This window comes from Xiphophorus couchianus, chromosome 14 (assembly GCF_001444195.1).
Source record: "Xiphophorus couchianus chromosome 14, X_couchianus-1.0, whole genome shotgun sequence".
NCBI classification, from domain to species: Eukaryota; Metazoa; Chordata; class Actinopteri; order Cyprinodontiformes; family Poeciliidae; genus Xiphophorus; species Xiphophorus couchianus.
The window spans coordinates 16,367,438-16,387,110 of NC_040241.1; the positions used below are offsets into that span (position 1 = coordinate 16,367,438).

The 19,673-nt window shown below is 40.5% G+C and overlaps 2 protein-coding genes and 1 non-coding gene across 5 annotated transcripts; all 3 read right to left on the reverse strand.

The window, feature by feature from the left end:
* Positions 1–512: 512 nt before the first annotated feature.
* On the reverse strand, positions 513–8,602 carry haus6 (HAUS augmin-like complex, subunit 6). 3 transcript variants are annotated; one of them, XM_028039343.1, is made up of 17 exons: positions 8,472–8,602; positions 8,174–8,377; positions 7,636–7,731; positions 7,482–7,560; positions 6,789–6,921; positions 6,545–6,689; positions 6,111–6,173; positions 5,979–6,036; positions 5,404–5,577; positions 4,502–4,698; positions 3,868–3,997; positions 3,677–3,779; positions 3,534–3,594; positions 2,646–2,772; positions 2,476–2,568; positions 2,271–2,400; positions 513–1,379 (listed from the first exon to the last, which is right to left on the reverse strand). In XM_028039343.1, exons 2-17 carry the CDS (start codon positions 8,278–8,280, stop codon positions 778–780), a joined length of 2,298 nt encoding a protein of 765 aa, XP_027895144.1. In that variant the 5' UTR covers positions 8,281–8,377; positions 8,472–8,602; the 3' UTR covers positions 513–777. The 3 variants fall into 3 exon arrangements, with proteins under 3 accessions (XP_027895144.1, XP_027895145.1, XP_027895143.1); XM_028039344.1 differs by having other exon boundaries at positions 8,475–8,583; XM_028039342.1 differs by having other exon boundaries at positions 8,174–8,590.
* On the reverse strand, positions 3,379–3,509 carry LOC114158092 (small Cajal body-specific RNA 8). Its single transcript, XR_003598344.1, has one exon.
* Positions 8,603–9,787: 1,185 nt separating the features above from the next.
* plaa (phospholipase A2-activating protein) lies at positions 9,788–18,272 on the reverse strand. The gene is made up of 14 exons (XM_028039238.1): positions 18,018–18,272; positions 16,623–16,816; positions 16,434–16,534; positions 15,959–16,079; positions 14,994–15,161; positions 14,077–14,212; positions 13,808–13,977; positions 13,580–13,731; positions 13,283–13,502; positions 12,048–12,113; positions 11,897–11,968; positions 11,149–11,256; positions 10,614–10,784; positions 9,788–10,479 (listed from the first exon to the last, which is right to left on the reverse strand). The coding sequence occupies exons 1-14, from the start codon at positions 18,164–18,166 to the stop codon at positions 9,911–9,913; spliced, it is 2,397 nt and encodes a 798-aa protein (XP_027895039.1). The 5' UTR covers positions 18,167–18,272; the 3' UTR covers positions 9,788–9,910.
* Between the last annotated feature and the right edge of the window lie 1,401 nt (positions 18,273–19,673).

The window sequence follows — 19,673 nt, forward strand, 5'->3', positions numbered from 1 at the left end:
TTACTAACTAGTAGTTAATAATAAATAAAGTTCATTACTAAGGAACATTTATTTTATTGCAAAAGTCCAACTTATCAAATAAAAATGCACATATATGAAAATACTCTGGTATTGTTCAGGGGGCCGGACCAAATGTGGAGGCGGGCCGCATCTGGCCCGCAGTTTGGGGACCACTGGCTTAAAGTTCACATCAAAGGCGAGACGAATGGGTAATATAGACTTCCTGTTTTCTCTCGGGTTTTTGCGCCACCTTGACTTTCTGCAGCTTCTCACGCCCCCATCTTCCAAATTGTGGAACTACAAGAGGAACAAGTATCACGGATTCTTAAAGTTGCCTTTTTTAACTTTAATTCAAATTTAAGAGTTGGTATGAAAATATTCGGGCCTTCACTCTCAGATGTTTCAGCCTCCCAACCAAAATGAACTTAAGTTCAATAAGATTTTTTTTTTGCAAAGCTTCAACGTTTTCAGAAGATAGTTCAACACAAGCCAACTCAACAAGCCAACACAAGTTTTAAATTTGCAAAGTTCACTTTATTCACATTTTCCTCCACATTGAGCTACTTAGGATGAGAAAGGTTAGAAGTTATAAATCAACAAATCTGTTTATTGAACTAGTTCATGAAATATTCACTCAGCCCAAATTAGAGCCAAGCCAGAGTGCAACAGATGTTTAATTTTTACAGTTATATACATTTCTTACATATTTCAAGTGCAACACAAATTAGAATAAAGAGTCCAAACTTTTAAAGAGAAGGAGGTTTCTCTTAAATGCAGCTAACATTTCATGTCATCTATCGGGGAGAACGTGATCAGAGTCGGCAGGCTGTATTCTTGCTTTGTTGGCGGTGAATCCGGCGAGTCCAGAGAAAACACCTTGTTGCGTTTCCCTTCTGATGCTGCAGGTTCAGCCAGCCAGCTGTCCTCCACACGAGATGTCTTGTAATCTGGCGAGGTCAGTAAGGTCTGCTTTAGCGTCATCTTTAAGGTGGGGACGAGCACCTCTTCGTCTTCCTCGCTCGTCAGAGCCACAGCTTCGTCCTCGAGGTCCAGACTGTCGCAGCTTGGCATTTCAGGCAGGGTTTCGTAGTCGAGGCTGAACTGAACGGCGCTGCTGCCGGTGCCGCTCGGGCTGTCGTGGGCCTCGGTGTTCAAGGTGTCCCAGAGGGGAGGAGACTTTGGGAAGACGAGCTGTTTGCAGAAAGAGGAGCTGCTCTGGTCTGCGAGCGTCTGGGCGGAAGCGTCGGGGATGGCGTCCTGCAGCCGGCCGACAGGACTGAGTCGGTCCGTTATGCTGTCCTGCAGCTCGGCCGACCAGTATGCTTTTTTAGCTTCGTCCTCTTCAACGGCTCTTCTCCAGGAGCTTTTCACATCCATTACTTCAAAAAAATTAAGTACAAAGAAAATTATTTGCTTAAATATTTAAAGAGGACATCTTATGAAGACAGTTTGCCATGCGACAAGATTTCATGACAGTGAATGAACCATAGGAGGTGGCAGCATCATGCTGTGGATAGCCTTCCTTTAGCAGGGACAAAGTCAAGAATCTGTCCTCCAGAATCTGTCAGGGGGACTGGTCTGACAGTCCAAGACCTGAGGCAGAGGTTCAGCTGACAGTGACCCAAACTATAGAATAGTTTGTTTTAAAGCATATTCATGCATTAGAATGGCCTAGTCCAAGGGTCAGAAAGCTTTTCCATTTAAAGAGCCACTTTTTGCCCCCAAACCTACAAAATCAAACTCACCTAGAGGTGCAAAAAAAAAAAAAAAAAAAAATCTAAATATGTACTGCATAAAAATGTATACAAATTAAACTAAAGCGACTAAATTTTCAGGTTTTAGAAAGATTACACAAGAAATTCTAAAAAAAAAAAAAAAAAACAAGCTTGATTATAATGATGCGAGCCTTTGATAGGTCAGCATAGTACAAAGCTAGTTACTTTTATGTCATTGTTGATATTAAAAGTAGATTTTGCATAGGTACCTACAGAAAAACTCTGAAAAATGCCAATTTCTTGTTGGATATCAAATCAAAAACCCATTTTCCTATTTTGTAAGAAGTGACGGAATCACCTGTGGTTCTGGAACCATAGGTTGCAGGCCCCTGGTCTAGTCAAAGTCCAGACTTAAAACTAAATTTGTTAAGACTTTTAAAGTATCAATTTCCCTACTTTATATTGGTTTGTCACACAAGTCCCAGGCGAATACATGGAACTCTTTAACATTTTATATTGTAACCAGAGATCAGGAGTAGAGACGTTTTAACTCACTTAAGCTCTCCGGTGTGCGCGGCAGCTGTGTCCTAGCAGTGAAGGGATCCCTCTGAAAGTTGCCGAGGAGACCCTCCAAGCCCCTCAATCCAGCCTCAGGAGGACTGGTCGTAGTTACAGCGTCTGCAAACTGATGAGAAACGATTGTACAGCATTACTAAAAAAACGATTTTGTAATCATTTCTGAGAACAGCCATCAACATACCTGATCAGCCAGGTTTTCATGCTCCAAGTCTAAAATCTCAGTTTTTGTCTTCAGTGGCGCCACCTTCTGATGGGTTGTCTTGCAAATGTTGGCCTTGCGTGAATAATTAAAGACATAATGAAAACACACAGAGTAAATCCAATACAATTGGATTTTTAAGCAGCACTTACCGGAGGCGGGACAGCTGAAGGCTTTTGAGGCGGTGACGCAGGAGTGTCAAAAAGCCAATCCAGAGACGCGTTTGCCCTCGATACTTGAGGGATGACGGGATGTTCAGAGGAACCGGACACAGTTGGACTAAGAAAGGAATCATTTTAAATATATTGTGCTCAAGAATTTCTCCAATTTCCTTAAATCATGCATTCCAGCTCAGGTAAAGTTAAGCTGGTGCAATGAGGCAGCTAGAGAGCAATTATAAATTGTATACATTTTGATTGTCTTCAAAACATAATGTTTAAGGTACTAGTTGAAGGGTGTGGACAATTCTGGAAGCAGCACATGTTCAGTTTGTTTAATAGGTTTTTAGTTGAGCAGAATATTGTGAACCACATTAAAAACAAGTCTTCAATATTTACAAAGACTGATCTGCCAAATTTGGACATTAACTTTTCTGCTGTCTGAAATAAGAACATTTTTCAAATCAACTATGGGCAGATTTCCCAAAATTAAAGAAATCCATCAGTTTACCACAGTTAAATGTGGAAAAAGTTTAAAATTTATGGCATTTTACAGAATCACAACATTTCAAGACGTGCATGCTTCTAAAAGCCAAGAAAAAAAAATGGCTTTACAACTGGGCAACAAACAATACACTAGAGCTACTGATGGAAATGGCTCCACCTGATAGCTTTCCTCTAACAAACCTAAGGAATTAGGAATGATTAAATTTAAACAAACATGTCAAAGTGTCTGCTCCGTATCTGTCCGTGGCGATTTCTCTCAATTCGCCGCGGTCATCAGAAAGCAAGGATGCTCTGGGGAGGGCTAGTGACGGACAGACCACTGCTTGGGTCTGTCCAGGTATCTGCCTCCCATCAGCAGTCGCTCAGCCGGCTTACCTTCTGATGTCAAGACGCGTTTTCACATCCTCCGTCGAATCGATCTCTGCAGGTTTGTCTTCTGAAATCAAGCAATTAAAAACTTTTTTAAAAAATTACAATGAAAGCATGAAACTGATTTGAAGTATTCCAACTCTGCTCACCAAGAAATTTTGCAGGAAACTGATAAAAGACGCAATGGCTATAAGAAGCCTCAGGAGCCGGTTCAAAAGACAACGGAGCCGTCGGTGAAAGGAAACAGAGAGCCTAAAAGAAAAAAAGATCCAGCTGCAGGGTGAGTGGAACTGGATAAAATGCTAAATTAATCCTCTCAGAGTTTGGAGGGTCAACTCACAGGATCTTCATTCAGGAAAGACACGAGGGGTTTTTCTTTCAGAGTTTCCATCCACCTCTGGTCCCATTCGGCCTGAAGCTCTGCGATGGCACTCCTGACTTCTGGAATTTCCTCTTTGGAAAGTTTCTGCCTGAAGATATAACACAGCAGAATGCCCAGTTTCAGATACAGAAGAAGAATATACAAATAAATAAACTTCTGTGACTTTTATAGAGATGGGCTGCACAGTGGCGCAGTTGGTAGCACTGTTGCCTTGCAGCAAGAAGGTCCTGGGTTCGATTCCCGGCCAGGGTCTTTCTGCATGTTCTCCCTGTGCATGCGTGGGTTCTCTCCGGGTACTCCGGCTTCCTCCCTCAGTCCAAAAACAATTAACATGACTGTCAGGTTAATTGGTCTCTCTAAATTCTCCCTAGGTGTGTGTTGTTTGTCCTGTATGTCTCTGTGTTGCCCTGCGACAGACTGGCGACCTATCCAGGGTGTACCCCGCCTCTCGCCCGGAACGTAGCTGGAGATAGGCACCGGCAACCCTCCCGACCCCATTAGGGACAAAGAAAATGGATGGATGGACTTTTATAGAGCACTTTAAAAACAGAAGCTGACTTAAGTGCTTTCCAATTGAGTTAGCAGTGCTGACCTGATGAGGTGCAGGTCCTGCAGCACCCGGGACATCTGGTGGAAATGTTCCTGAAGGCGGCGCGCAGCGGGCGGGGGCTCTGCAGCAGGAGAGACCCGACTCCGCTCCTCCTTCAGGAGCTGCAGCGCGTGATTCAACAGCTCCATCACACACAGGAGGTTCAGCTGGCCCGCCTCATACACACTGCCTGAAATTAACTGGGAGGCAGAGATTTTTTTAGATTGGAGCACTTTTACACAATATTACAAGAATAGCCCTCAGTAGAACAGAGGATGAAACAAATCTGATAATACTGTAATACTGAAACTGTAAGCACATAAGTTTTAAAATTACAGTCAACAAGACTGATGCCGTTTAATAAGTCAGATAAATTTAAGTGCAAAGTTTTACACACACTTACAAGTAGTAGATAAATCAGTTTCCATCAAATTGAATTTTCTGTTCTGAAGATTTTTGGAAAATCTGTATTTCTTCAGTAGTTCAGTGATGCCAGCCCAACCAGAACCACCATCTTGTATTTAGTTGGACTTTGAATTCAGGTCGACTCCCAGAAGGGATGAATGAAATAAAAGTTCTGGAAAATAAGTACTGTCATCTGTAATTTTTCATAATATTAAAAAAAGAAAAAAAAAATTTAATCATGGTGGTATGCGCCAAGTCATTTTCCCTTTAAAAGAACCATTAAATGTGCTCTGGTTCCTTCTGTAGCAAAACCTCCCAGTAACCCAGCCAGTTTCCTCCTAATGTAATGATGAAAATCACATCAAAAATTAAGGTATTCATCCCAGAGTGAATTTGCAAACTTCTTTATGCCATTCAAGAAGGTTCTTGAACGGCATAAAGGCTGCATCATGATGCTAATACTAACAAACACAAATCCAGCTATTTACTCCGATTCTCACCTGATGTGGGAGACGCTCGATTCTGTCCAGCAAACAACGAGGAAGCTTGAGGACTCGGTTTGTCCCATCTAGGACGTACTGGTCCACATCTCCTTTCAAAACGCTTTCCACTGCCGTCTGCTGCTCCTTGATAGCAGAGAGCATTCCTTCAATGGCTGACCACAAAGAACGAACCTTACAGGGAAAAAAGGAGGGCAGGTGGAGCTTTAGTTCAACTTTTCACAAAGTCAAACGCAACAGAGTTTTATAAAGAATTTAAAATAAATGTACAAATCACTGAAATTCTCGGATTTATTCATGCAATCATTCACAGATGAGGAAACACCAGAATGACATCAAAATTCTAAAAATATACTTCAAACATAAAAGGTGATAAATTTAAGCTGGCGTGAAAGTAGACACAAGACATTAGGATATACATGAAAAAGAAAAAAAATTCAGAGCCATTTATGGAAAGTTTTTTTGTTGTCGTTTTTAGATAATCACTGCACCTCTTTACGCCTGGCAACATTATGCTCTGATTTAGAAAGGCAGAATCTACAACATGCTTCAGCTGTGGAAAAAACATCCCGTACCTTTTTAATCTTCTCAGAGAAGGAATCCGCATCCCAGGGAGCTTCAGAAACGTGATGCCTGAGAGAAAGATGAAGAAGTGATGAATGTGATGAAGAACTAGCAGAAACTCCAAGGAAACAAATTCAACCTACTTTAAGAGCTGATCGTACTTGGAACCATCCACTTTGAGGTCTCTCATGGACTTAACCACGGCCCTAAAATTTAAAACAGAAATAGAAGATAGGCATAAAAACAACACAGCAAATAATATCTTGCATAGATAGTGCAAGTCAAAGCTTTAAAGCCAAATAAAACAGTTGAAAGACAATAAAGGAAGAGATTTTCCTGTTTTCCAATGCCTGTTGATGGTGAATGGAAAAGGCTGCTGTTAAAAAAAAGTATGTGGGTGGAGTTTGCTGATTGAAAATAGCTCCAGCTGCTACACAGAGACCTCCACCTGATTAAATTATGTTGAACAGGTGAGACAAGAAACAGAAAGTAAAACTAATCAAATTTAAAGAAAAAAAAACAACAGGGAAATGAGAAAAAAGACACAACCTCTCTGATGCGAGGTTGAACGACTTACTGAGCTCGTCTTTGGTAGTCATGGAGAAAACGATCCTGATCCACTGCGGCTTTCAAAAACCTGCTGCGCACGAGATTCAGCCTTTCCACTGCTATATGTGGGGTGGATGCAGGCATGGCTGCAGCCTCAGGAGCCCAACTCTTATCTGACCACAACGAGACAGGAAGTTAAAGTTCTAATGGAAGGAAAACCACAAGCTGCAGAGAGTAGGTTAATTAATAATAGAGTTCTCCAAAAGCTCTACCTGTGACAAACGTTTTCATGTCCTGCTGCATCACATGGGTGGCCAAATAAAGCATCAAGCTGACGAACTTGGGACCACCAGGGGACAGAAACAATGACATCACCACTTTAGATCCAGCGTTGGCCATTTCATCCTGGAGTAAATCGCATGGAGCAAAGCGTGTGAACAAGGAAATCACTTCATTTTTGTCCTCGTCCTGCGTTGTGTTCAGGCCAACTAGCAGGAAATTTGAAATTAACACATGATTTTTGAGGTTTGATGAAAAATTCAGGGTAAATATCTAATTTGCTCCCATGCGAACGCTTCATGCAAAACAAAATGTGATAAAGCTCAAACTGGATGAGCTCTTTCTCAAGAAACTGGATGGATGGGGCTCGACAAAGTTTGCTTCGTCTGCAGCCACCAGTTTAAAAAAAAAAAATCAAAAAGCTTTGAAGAATCATTACACTGAGAATTAAAAGTATCTTGGTTTTCCAGTGGGAAAGAAACATTTTAAACAAGGGCTGAAAGCTAATGTAGCTTCCATTTGTCAGTGACAAAAATTAAAGGAAGTAAGGCTGAACTAAAAATAACTAAATGAAACTTTTAGAAAAAAAGTTTTAAGTAGAATTCATTGCAAGTTGTTTTTTCCCCCTTTTTAAATGTTTTAACATTAGAATTAATATATAATATTATGTAAACTATAGATTTTACCATGATTTCCCGCAGCCAGGTACAAGTAACCTTCCGGAACTCAGTATCCGCTTTGTGATTCACAACAGGCCAGCAGTGCCTAAAACAAAGTACATCGTTTATATTACCAAATTTTTATTGAGCATCAATAACTGATCACATATCCTACCTTTACCTGTACGATTCATGAAAGCGAACAGGATTGAGTTTCTCCAACAGGAAACGGGTTACCAAGTAGAAGGCCTCTTTGTTCGGTTTGTTGAACATATTCCTGCTCGCCGTAACAGGACAGTAAACACGACCAGAAACATTAAAGATGACAGTTAGCATCCTTTTCAGGACGTAGACAGTTGTTTCTGTTTTTGAAAAAAATATTTAATCTGTGACTAGTTTGAAATCGAAGGTAGTTTTATGAGTTAAACTCGAAGTTGCATCAAGAGTGACAAATTTGTCAAAAACACAAAAACCACGATCAACGTTTTAAACAGGGCTCCACCGAAAGTTGTCAACATACAACCAAAAAAAAAGAAAACGTTTGTATGTTGTATTTTGAGTTTTCAGGAATCACAAGGTCTATTTCAAACCATACACACCATAAAATATGTTTTAAAGAATCTTTAAGCAATGTGCTCAGCTTTAGCCTAAGTTTAACCTGAGCAAAATCAACGACTTTAAGCGTCCTGGTTCTCATCAACCAAAAATAATGAACTTACGGTCCAAGGTTGAGATGTTTGATGTTGACTGGCTGAAATCCCAAACCGAGAAGAGCAAACCACAGATAATGTCCGTTTTTCTTCTGCATTGGGATCGAGTTGGCCATGGGTCGGAGCTGGAGCAATCTGCTTTGACTTCTTTAAGCACCCACAAGCCACGGCTAGCTACCGTGTTAGCTAACTATAACTTCACGCGTTTACTCTCTGTTAAAAGTGAGGTTAAAAAAACAACATTTAATCCACTCGAAATGACAATAAAACCCAGCACAATATCGATTTTTGCCCCGGTAGCACTAACAACCACTGAAAACAACGTCTAGAAGGCCATCTGTTCCAATCTTTCTCGGTTAGAAACAGGAACAGGACAGCAGCACGAACACAAACCGCCAATTTTTCCAATCATTACCCGGATGTTGTTTGAAAGTACATCCGGTGGTGGAAGAGCTTGTAAAATAAAAGCATCTGTGGAAGTCGGCAGAAAAAGACGGAAATATTATTTGAGTCTTGTTTTATTCTCTCTGTCTTCCAATCCAAACCAAAATCAGAACGTAGTACTGTACAACCGTTGGTGTCTTCTCACCTCACCTTCTTCCCTTCACAATAAGAGCATACATTCGGGTGTGAAATATATATCTACATCGTATACGCCACACATCTTTTTCCCACCCCCGCCTTAGTACAAATAGAAATTGTATTGATTTTATATTTCATTCACGTCTTCATTTAGAAAACGTGAACATTTAGAAAACGTGAACAAATGAAAATGTTTTGAAATAATAATTCGGTACTGAAGACAATTAGCGTGTTTTTTTTTTCTTTTAAAAAAAGTGTGTCATTTTGTCATTTCTGACACTTAATTCCGAGAAAAGATTTACATCAGAATTCTGAGTTAAAGTCTGAATTTTGAGATAAAGTCCAGTATTATATTAAAGTCAGAATACATATTCTGCTTCTTAATGTCTCTAAAATAAAAGCATCAACTTTTCTTTCTTTTAAGTATAAAAACGTAATTTATACTTCACTGGGATAATTTCACAATAAAATTGTGTACAACTCAAACCTTTATTCTGAATATAATAATTCAGTATTGAAAACAATTTTTTTAACAAAAGCACCAGTCTAATTCTGACACTAATTCTTACAGGTTCTGTACCTCTCCAGGCACCCATCGTGTTCTGATTCACCAACACACAGAGCAACTTCAAACATTCTCTCCATACTTCTACTTTCAAAGAAAACATCACATCTTTTGTGCATTCCTCACACAATCTCTCCACTCCCCAAGACTGTATAAACAATCTCATTTAAAAAAAGAGAACACCTCTCAGTCCCAGACATTTCCATCCCCCCACTCCACACACAGTGGTGTAATGTACTATAAAAGAAGACGGTGACAAAGGGCAGAAATTTCAACACTGAGATGACTCGGAGGACTTTGGCTCCAATATGAATCAGTATTTTCCTTGCACTTCCTGCATGTGTGGTCAAAGTTAAAGTGTAACAGGATAATGGAAGTGGCTTACAATACATTGGAAGTTTATAAAATATATCATTATATTTCTTTTATAAATAAAAACAGATGGCAGGCTGTATGAATAAAACACAGACTAAATGTATAAAGAAAGTTTGCTCTTTTTATTGCAGGCCATACAAGTGTAGCGTTTCCATCTCAATCAGACTGTATAAGGAGAACAGAGTATCGGAAAGTAGCGCTCCTCTTATCTCTAATTCTTCTCATCATTGTAGTTCTTTTAGAACCAGCTGGCAACACTCGCCCAGCTTCGACGGCTCCGACACTGTGGAATACTTGGAAATCTGAGAGCCGACGCCCAGGGAGCGTGCCAAGTCCTGGGCCGTCTGGTCCGAGGCCACCGTGGTTCCCAAGGCAACAAGCAGCCTAAATATAGCCTCCTTGTCCTGTACCGTCTCCAGGGCCCTGCTGGCCACGGACAGACACTGAGCCTTGGCGTCCAGGTCGGGCTGAACGTGAAAGCAGCCCGCGTAGTTCAGCACCAAAGTCGCCAGGGCGATGTGGATGTTCTTGTTGTAGACGGCGGCCAGGTCGGCGGCACGCGACAGCACGGCTTCGCGCTGCGACACGAGGAGAGCTCGGCCGTGTCTGCCGCTGAAGCTGTTGCACAGGGTGCGCAGTGCCAGCAGCTGGTTGGCGGGGCGACCCTCAGGCCTCATCAGGCTCAGCAGGTGGTTGCACAGCTGGACGCCTTCTGCCTCGCCGCAGAGGCTCTCGTTAACCTGCGGGTGGCGCACCGCAAGCCTCAAGATGTCCAGGACAGGGAACACAATATCTACAATCCACAAAAAAAAAGAAAAACAAAGTAGAATAGAGTTTTTTTGTTTTGTTGTGATGGAAAATAAATGAAAAGGGAACAATATTCAAATTAATTCCTACAAACTAGAAAAAAAAAAGATGACTTTTTACCTTCAGGCCAATGCGAGACCTTCCAGAGGAGGCTGATCTGCTGAATGGTAGGAGGAGGTTCAGGTGAGTTCGCCCCACACACCGCCAGCAGCAGCTGCTCAAGGCTTTCCATGGTGTCGTCAGAGAGCTTGTGCTCCCGAGGGGCCCCTTCATTCAGCTCCTTTAGCTTGGCTTTGGAAACAGCAAAACAACAACATCAAGGGACATTATTTCTCCTATGAAACAAAATGTGATTTTTCAGGACTGAAGATTTATTTAGTCAATTTTCATCTTGAAACTCATCTCTCTGCCTTTATAAGATTACAGGTTAAACATTAAATAAGCTAAAAACTGAGTAGTGCATGCAATATTTCACCTGTACAAAAACAAAAACATAAGGAATATTAGCTTGCAAGTTAAAAATGTGTTTAAATTTCTAAAATACCAACTTTAGAATACTTTAAAATACCAATGTCAGCTGTAATTTAGGTTTTGACTTGACAAATGGCAACAAGAACAGCGACAAAATGTTCACATCTGCATTCAGGCAACTCACCGATAATCTGAGGGGCATTGGCTTGCTCAAAGGTCACGCCGTCAGTTTTAGGGAAGTAGATGTTAGTTGAGGACTGTCTCTGGGCTGCTGAGGAGTACGCGCCTTTTCCTGCAGAGCGGAGAGTCGGATCCAGTAAGTGCAAAATCCAACTCTGAAAGCAGTTTTCTGATTTATCCTGTTATGCCAAAGCTGAATTACATTTAGATTACTGAGGCTATGAAACAGTTTGTGCTACATGGTTTCTCATGGGTCTGCAAGCTTTTCCAACAAGGTAACAGAGCCAAGAAACAAATGACAAACTTTTTTCTTCTTTTACAAATAAAAGGCGTGAAAAGTTTGGTGTGAATTCAACAACCTTTTCACTAAAACCCCTGGATAAAATCCATTTATGAAAAAAGCAAATTTTCTGCAGAAGTTTGCAAGATTGTATTTACTTCACAATTCAATCTCAGTATGAATCTGAGTGTTCTGTGAAAGTCTCAGAGGTTTGTTAGAGAAGAAAAGTTAGTAAAGAAAAAAAAAAATCATGAAAACCAAAGAAAACACATCAGACAGGTCAGAGGTGAAGATGTGTAGAAGACTAAAGCAGGTTTTGGTTTATTCATTCTATGCCAAAGAACTAAAATTAAGGAAAACCTCAAAGATTTTCTGGATATAAAATAAAAGGTTTACATCTAGTTATTGTTTATGACCTCCTTAGCTCCCTTGTTTCTCATCTTCCAGATGGTCGATCCAGGGAGTAACTCACCAGTAAATGGATCTGCCACACCTGAAGGAGCGCTGCCGTTGGAACTTGACCCTGGGATGTAACGCCCAGCGCCTGTGAGAAGAACAAATAAGGCAGTGGAACCATATTCACCAATAACGCTCATAATGTGAAAAAGCCCAGCAGCCCAGACCTGTGAAAGGATCTGCGGCGAAGCCGGAGTCGTCGTTAGATAAGCCAGGAACATATCGAGATCCTCCTGCCACAAAAATACACAAACGATTTAAAAGGTAAGATTTCAGTCATGAAGGTGAACATGTAGAGTACAATGGGCCTCATGTGAAAGACCAGAATAGATTCAGGGTGTCATTTCCTAAAATGAAAAGTTTTATGTAGGATGTATAAAACTGTGTGTAGCCTACTCTTTTGGCCACATCAGTCAAAATGACAGACCATGGTCTAGAACACAGGTGTCAAACTCCAGTCCTCGAGGGCCGCTGTCCTGCAGTTCTTAGATGTGCCACAGGTACAAAATGGCTTAATTACCTCCTCTTTGTGTAGATCAGTTCTCCAGAGTCTTGCTAATGACCTAATTATTCTATTCAGGTGTGGTGCAGCAGAGGCACATCTAAAAGTTGCAGGACATCGGCCCTCGAGGACTGGAGTTTGACACCCCTGGTCTAGAACAACCTCTGCTTAGAGCAGGGGTGTCCAAACTTTGGGTCAAGTGTGCCAAAATCGTTGTGTCAAAAGTTCTTGTAGGGGAAGAAAATACAATTAAAATCAGGCCAATAAAGTTGTTTCATTTTGTTTTTGTTTTTTTCCAAAACTTTTCTTTCAAAACACTTGCTATATTTAGCCACGTTTAATAAATTAACCAAGAGCCGATTTGGGTGTAGCAAAGTCTGTAGATAGACGTGGTTGTATGTATTATTTAAGCTTAGTCATAAAAAGACAAACACTTTGTGTTGTACTTAACATTTTCCATTACATATAAAAATATCTTTAAATAATTTTTCCCCAATCACAAATAAAAAGTTTTCTTTTGCATCAGCCACCAGGTTCAATTTGTATCATTCTTGAACTGCAGTTTGGGGGCCACACTTTAAACACCCTGACTTATAGGAAAAGCAAAGATCTACATTCTCTAGAGAAAACACAAAGATTGTTGTCCCCTTTCTAAAAGGCTGATCCATGATGGTTTTGTCTCTGTTTTATAATAATTGTAAAGCTGTTTTTTGATGTCACCTATGCTTCTAATGTAAGAAATGCACAATTTAGGACAGGAGAAAAAAGAAAAACAACATGGCGCTTATTTCGTACTATTTTGTAGTTATTGAAGACAAAATGGAATTGGCTAACAAGTCCAAAATCAGACATAAAACTCTCAATCTGGGACACAGAAGTTGAGATCCAGTTCTGCCTCACCTGTGAAAGGATCGCCACCACCGATCTGAGCAGGACCCACCACGTGTCCTTTAGTGTTCTCGATAATGAAATTAGCAACTTGGTCGAGGAACATGGGGCTGAGGTCATTTTTCTGCAGGAAGTTGTGCGCCACCAGCCAGGGGTCGTCGGTCACGTTGTAAGGCAGCTTCATGGACGGCCCTTCCTCGTTCACGTCGATGGTGAAGACGTAGTCATACTCCTGAGGCCAGAAAGCGACTTGTCAGTCAGAGCTCTGGTGCAGCGTTCTTCTCCACAGCGCTCAGCTTGTCGTCTTACCTTTCCTTCGTACACAACGCTCTTAGAGGTCTGTTGGTTGGAGCCGCCGACCACGTCCCCGATTTTCACCCAGCGGCCATCGCTGACGCTCCACTGGTACGCCTCCACCTTCTGTTCGTCTTTGATCAAACGCGTCTGCCCGTCGCGATTCCCTGTAATAGATTTAATGTTAATCTAACATGGGTAAAAAAAATATGCACCGATGCCATCTGATAAAAATATTCCTACCGGGCTCGTTTAGGTGTTCTCTTCCAGGAAGGTCTTCCAGTTTGATGTCTCCAAGATCCCCCGTCTTCGGGTCTATGGTGGCTTTGGAGAGCTCGTCCTCAAAGGCCTGTAGATCTTCGGCGCTCGCCATGCGGTCCTCAGCTTCCGTAAAAATGCGAATAATGCCATCGCTGTGGACAAAGAGGAAGCATTTCAGAAAATAAAACAGAAGAGCAAGTATTAAAAAAAAAAAACATTCAGAGTGGATTGGATGCCACCATTAACATTACCTGGCACCAACAGCAATGTCGCCATTGGGTAGAACACAGCAGCACCAGACTGACTGGGCCGGGAAACGGATGGTCTGGCAGCACTCCCCTTGCCTCCATATCCTTAACGATCTGTCCTCTCCTGTGCTTATAAAATCTGAGACGAAACCACATCAGCATTAGATTTAGTGTCAGATAGAAGACATATTTTCATAGTAAGTGCTCCTGGCTTTGTGCTTCTGTTTTCTCTGCTTCACTTCTCTGGACAGAGCAACAGACAACATATTTAATGTCAATAACTTGGTCTGTTCTTTTTTAGTTCCCCCCCCCATAGAAAGTATTCCTCATCCAGAATTACTGCATTATGTTCTTTGTGTTCACATCGCAAGATTTAAAGTTTTTGAATGGATTTTCAAAACCTGAGTCCCCACAGATAAAAATAAATAAAATCATAGGTGTAACAGGTTTGTGTAAAGCCACACGGCAGATACTACACTGACAAATTTCACTCACAAACATTCGGATGTCAGATGGGAACTCTCACACCAGATAATTTTTTACCACACCACACATAGCAGAAACATCTCAAAAAATTATCTTTAGAGACATTGTGACAATCGGAGCATCCTTATCAGAAATGAGAAACGGATGAAAAATCTAAATAATTATCTTGCTGTGTGAACCAGGCATTAGTCGAGACAGACCATCTCTCATTCTGAGCCTGGTTCTGATGGAGGTGTGGTCCTCTTAAAAAAAAGTTGGTTCTCTTTACTGTTGCCACATACTTGATTAGAATAAATGAAGCAATCGCCTAGTATACCATAGCTTTTTACAATCCAATTTAGTCCAAACAATCTCAATTTGAGATGATAATTCAGGCTATCACGTTTGCACGTGAATGGGTCCAAATCTTGGAAACATGGATATAGTAAACAAACCTTGACTATTGGGGAAGACAGCAAGGCTGTAGATGTAGTTGGTGTGACTGTAGTAGACCTGTATGCATTCGCCAGTCACCTGCCACCTTCGGACACTTTTGTCATTGCTGCAGGATAAGAACTCTGTGTTGCTGATGACTGCCAGTCCCCTTACACAGTCCTCATGTCCTAAAGTGAAACACATAAGCTTTGATAAGCATTACACTCCCACAATGCACACGCCCAACTATTCAGTTTTATTCCACTTCACAGTTAAGCACCAGTTTGTGTTGTTGTATTACATGATTAAAATAAAATACACTGAATTTTGTGTTTGTAACCTGACAAAATATGCAAGAAATGAATAAGCAATAATAAGCAATTTCAGTCTTTCAGACAACATCTCATCGAACATAATCACTTGGAATCGTTTTAATATGTGGTGCTTTTCATTAATGTAGTTTCACGCGTCACGTTTAAGCATATTTAAAATAAAATTTACTTACAAAAAAACAGCAGTTCAAATTGTTTGGTGATATCCCGTAATAGAAAAGTTGCTTTCTGAAAACCTTCATTTTTAAAATGATTTATCAACTACATTCCCAATTTCAACCTTGATTATCTAACATTATCATTATTTGGTTCAGCTGGAACAGTTTGGAAAGTTAGTGTTACAAACGCTTTATGTTCTTAACATTTAACTTGCTATTAAAAAAACCCCACAATGGATTCAGTAGCAAAGCCAAATTTGTGTCCTCACGAACAAAAGAAAAAATGAAAATTAACCTGAGAATAATTCGGAAATGTTTCATTTACAGACAAAAATTTGGAAAATTAAAAAGCTGCGGCACTAATTACTTAATAAAATTTAATTATTAATATAACTTCATGTTCAGCTATGCTTCTGAGGTGAAATAAAAAGAAAAAAATATACAATGCATCTTTCTAGTAAAAGAAAGATGAAGATGGCTCGATAAAAGATTCACCTGTAAACGTTTGCTCACATCGGCCAGCCTTCCAAAGCTTTATGGTCTTATCTGCTGATCCTGAAAGCATGAGGCCTTGTTCAGGTAGGATGATCACTGTCCACACAGCTGCAGTGTGTCCCTGTAGAGAGATCAGCCAGCAATCTGATAATCTTTCACTTTCAAAGCAAACCTTCAACAGGCTGTTTTCAGGTCATCTAATGTAATAATACAAAAATATTGAACAGCTCGATCAGATAAAACTGATCTGCCACTCAATGATAATTAGGACTTAATCAGAGATAGGAGAGTTTAAAATATTCAAATCAAAAGGAAATTAAAAATAACACATTTGCTCGAAGGATATAAAATATCTCTTTTAGCACTAAATCAGCTTTAATCAATTCAGTTTTTCTGAATATTTTCAATGAATGCCTGAGTTTTCAGTGCTTCAATGAAAAACGAAACTTGGAAAAAAAGCAAAACCTTTGCATACCTGCAAAGTCATCATGCACTTCTCGTTGAGCCAGACTTTGGCCGTCGTGTCCCAGGAGCCACTCAAAAGCGTTCCAAATTTCCCAGAGGACAAAGTGCAAACTGAAAAAAAAACAAAAAGTATATTACAAACTTGAAGTCAACACTCATTGTCAACGTTCTTGATGCAAACAAATGAGTGAAAACGCACCTGTATTTTTGTGACCTTCCAGGGTGTAGAGGGGCTGCGGCCGGTCCAGAGTAAAAATACAAATGTTGTTATCATTCCCACCAGTGGCAATCAGCCCTCGGGGGTACGTTTCATTGGGTGCAATGACGCATACGCAAGACACAAAATTTGAGTGTCCAGACAGGCAATGCATCTCAGAGAATCCTATATCTGGGCTGTTGAGAGGAAAGTGACAAAAAAAGACATAATTTGTAAATAAATCAGATTGTAGAACTAATAATCGCTAAAATATTTGTCACATAAATATAATACATCTTCATTTTGTAAGCAAGTAGTTATCTAAGGGATTACCCATGGATGAATACATAAGCTGGTTCTCACATTTCTTTACAATATTCACAACGTTATCCCTGGCTATCTGCTGTATTCCTTGGTCTTCAAGATGGTTGTTTAGAAATGCCCTCTATCAGACCTCTGAGGCCTTCACAGAACAGCTAGATTTAAGTGACACACAGGCGGATTCCATTTTCTAATTAGGTAAGATAGGAAAACATTTGGTGCCCCTCGATTTTATTTAAGTGCATCAGAAAAAAGCCACAAACCATGTTTCAAATCTTTCACAAAAGAGTTCCGGTATTATTTTTGCAAGGTCCTGCATTTTCATCAGTTACAACGCCTGAAATGTTAAACCAACGCTATTAAACTTAAGTAAAACGCACAGGCATTCATCTGAGTCTTTAACTTTCTACATTAACAATATCTTTGAAAGCCTATCCTATATCTAGGCCGGATAAATTGAAAAGTTACTTTTAGAGGCATTATGCCGATACCTGTAGATACGTACATACTTTAACTCTTTATAACCATGTATTTGTCATTACATGAATATTAGATGATGACTATTTTTGTTCGTATGCCAAGACATAAAAACCAATTTTAGGACAAATTTCTTAAGTTGTTCGGAACCCAACACAATTATATTCTTATTATTTTATTAACACAGCTTTCGGGGGGAATTAGTCCAAATGACATTCACCATCTTTCCTCTCTCCAGAATAATGCATGTTCATGGACCAAAACAGGCGACTTAAGTCAGTTTTATAAATCTGCCATTAGCTACTATTCAGACTCGGGATCATCCACTGAAACGCCGAACTTCTCCGGCATTACCCCGACCACAGACAGGTGCAGCGGAATGAATGACAAAGCTAATTTCAGCGAATGTTAGCTTCCTGGCTAACCGTTACTGAACAAAGAAGATGATAACATGGATGCTTATGAGAGGAAGTTTTCTTCTAAATGCCATTTTTAAGTCTCGATGCATTCCTTTGTCCTAAAATGACTTGTTAGGGGGCGTAAAGTGTTAACTTGGCAGCATAGTTAGCAAGCAGGAGGTTAAATGCTAATGCTAGCTACCTGGAGTTCGGTACCCAAACTCTTCCGGTTCGGTCTCTGGACACGGACACGAAAGCTCCCTCTGGAAAAATGGCGGTCGCCAGTCCCCTCACGTCCATCTCGTGGCCCGGGATGGAGCATCTGAGTTTGAACGAGTTAGATGATGCCATGTTTTTGACAACGACAACAACAAAGTGAAACTATGACACCAGTGTTAAAGCTAAGCGGTGTCGCTGTCAACATCCGCCGCTTCTGATTTCCGGAAAGGGAACTGTGTCACCCAAACGACTCGGTCTTTCAAAATAAAATGACTATTCTGTTTGTTTTATTTGATAATTTGATCGCAATTCAATTCAAATACACTTTATTTGTGTTAAAGGGATATCCATGTTGTAGTAACTCATAGCATCCAAGTATCTTCGAGTCGTGGATGGTGATGCTAGGGGCAGGAAGGATCTCCAGTAGCAGTCATTCATGCAACGATTCTGAAGAAGCCTCTGACGAAAGACCTATATGTCTTATGACTATCATGACATATGAACAGCTCAATATCCGAGTAGCAGAGACAATATACCAAAGTAATATGGTCTGAATGACAACAATCCACCTCATTTACATTTCCCTGTACTTCTTAAATCTCTGTCTGGCTATAATCAGGGGTCTCAAACTCCAGTCCTTGAGGGCTGCAGTCCTGCAACTTTTAGATGTGCCTCTGCTGCACCACACCTGAATAGAATAATTAGGTCATTAGCAAGGCTGGGAGAATTGATCTACACATGGAGGAGGTAATTAAGCCATTTCATTCCAATGTTTTGTATCTGTGGCACATCTAAAAACTGTAGGACTGCGGCCCTCGAGGACTTGAGTTTGAGACCCCTGGGCTATGGTTAAAGCTGGGCAGAGAGACATTGGGGTTTGAGATATGATTTTTGCCCATCATAATCAATGTAAGAGATGGTTTGAGTTTTCTCCTTGGTCCTGCTTTGTATCCTTGAAGCCTCCTTTTCAAGTTCTTGGAGTTTTGGGGTCCAGGTTCAGGCAGTATATCAGTTTTTGTGATGCTAATCAACTGCAACCAGTTCATAGTTGCAGCATGTTGGAGTAGTTCTGTTATGTTGGTTCTCATTTTGTATTTTTGGTTGAAGCATAGCTCTCTTAGCTTTGTTTCTATGATATGTAAACATGGAAAAAACATATTATGTTTTTAAACTGGGAGCAGCTGATTAGCATATCAAAAGCTAAAATAATACTTGAACTTTACGACCTCAACTCCCCGAGGACTTGAAAAAGAGGCTTCATGGCTGCAGAGCAGAACCAAGGAGGAGAGAGACAAGGAGGAAGCTGAAACCATCTCTTCCTTTGATCATAATAGGCAAGAATCATATCCCAAACCGCAGTGTATCCCCGCATGTCTTGTTAATTATGCCAGACATAGATTTAAAAGGAAATAGCTTAGCATTGCTTCCCAACAACCTAAAGATGTCATCCAGGACATATTAATGTGGAATAGCGTCTCCTGCTTGGATATTACGTTGCTAGCATGTCTTAGAAAACAGTCTTCAGTTAGAGGCTTCTTCAGATTCATTGCAAGATTGACTGCTAATGGAACTACTTCCTGTCCACAGCATCACAATCCACAACAACTCTTTAAAGATGGATGATGAGTTACAACAATGC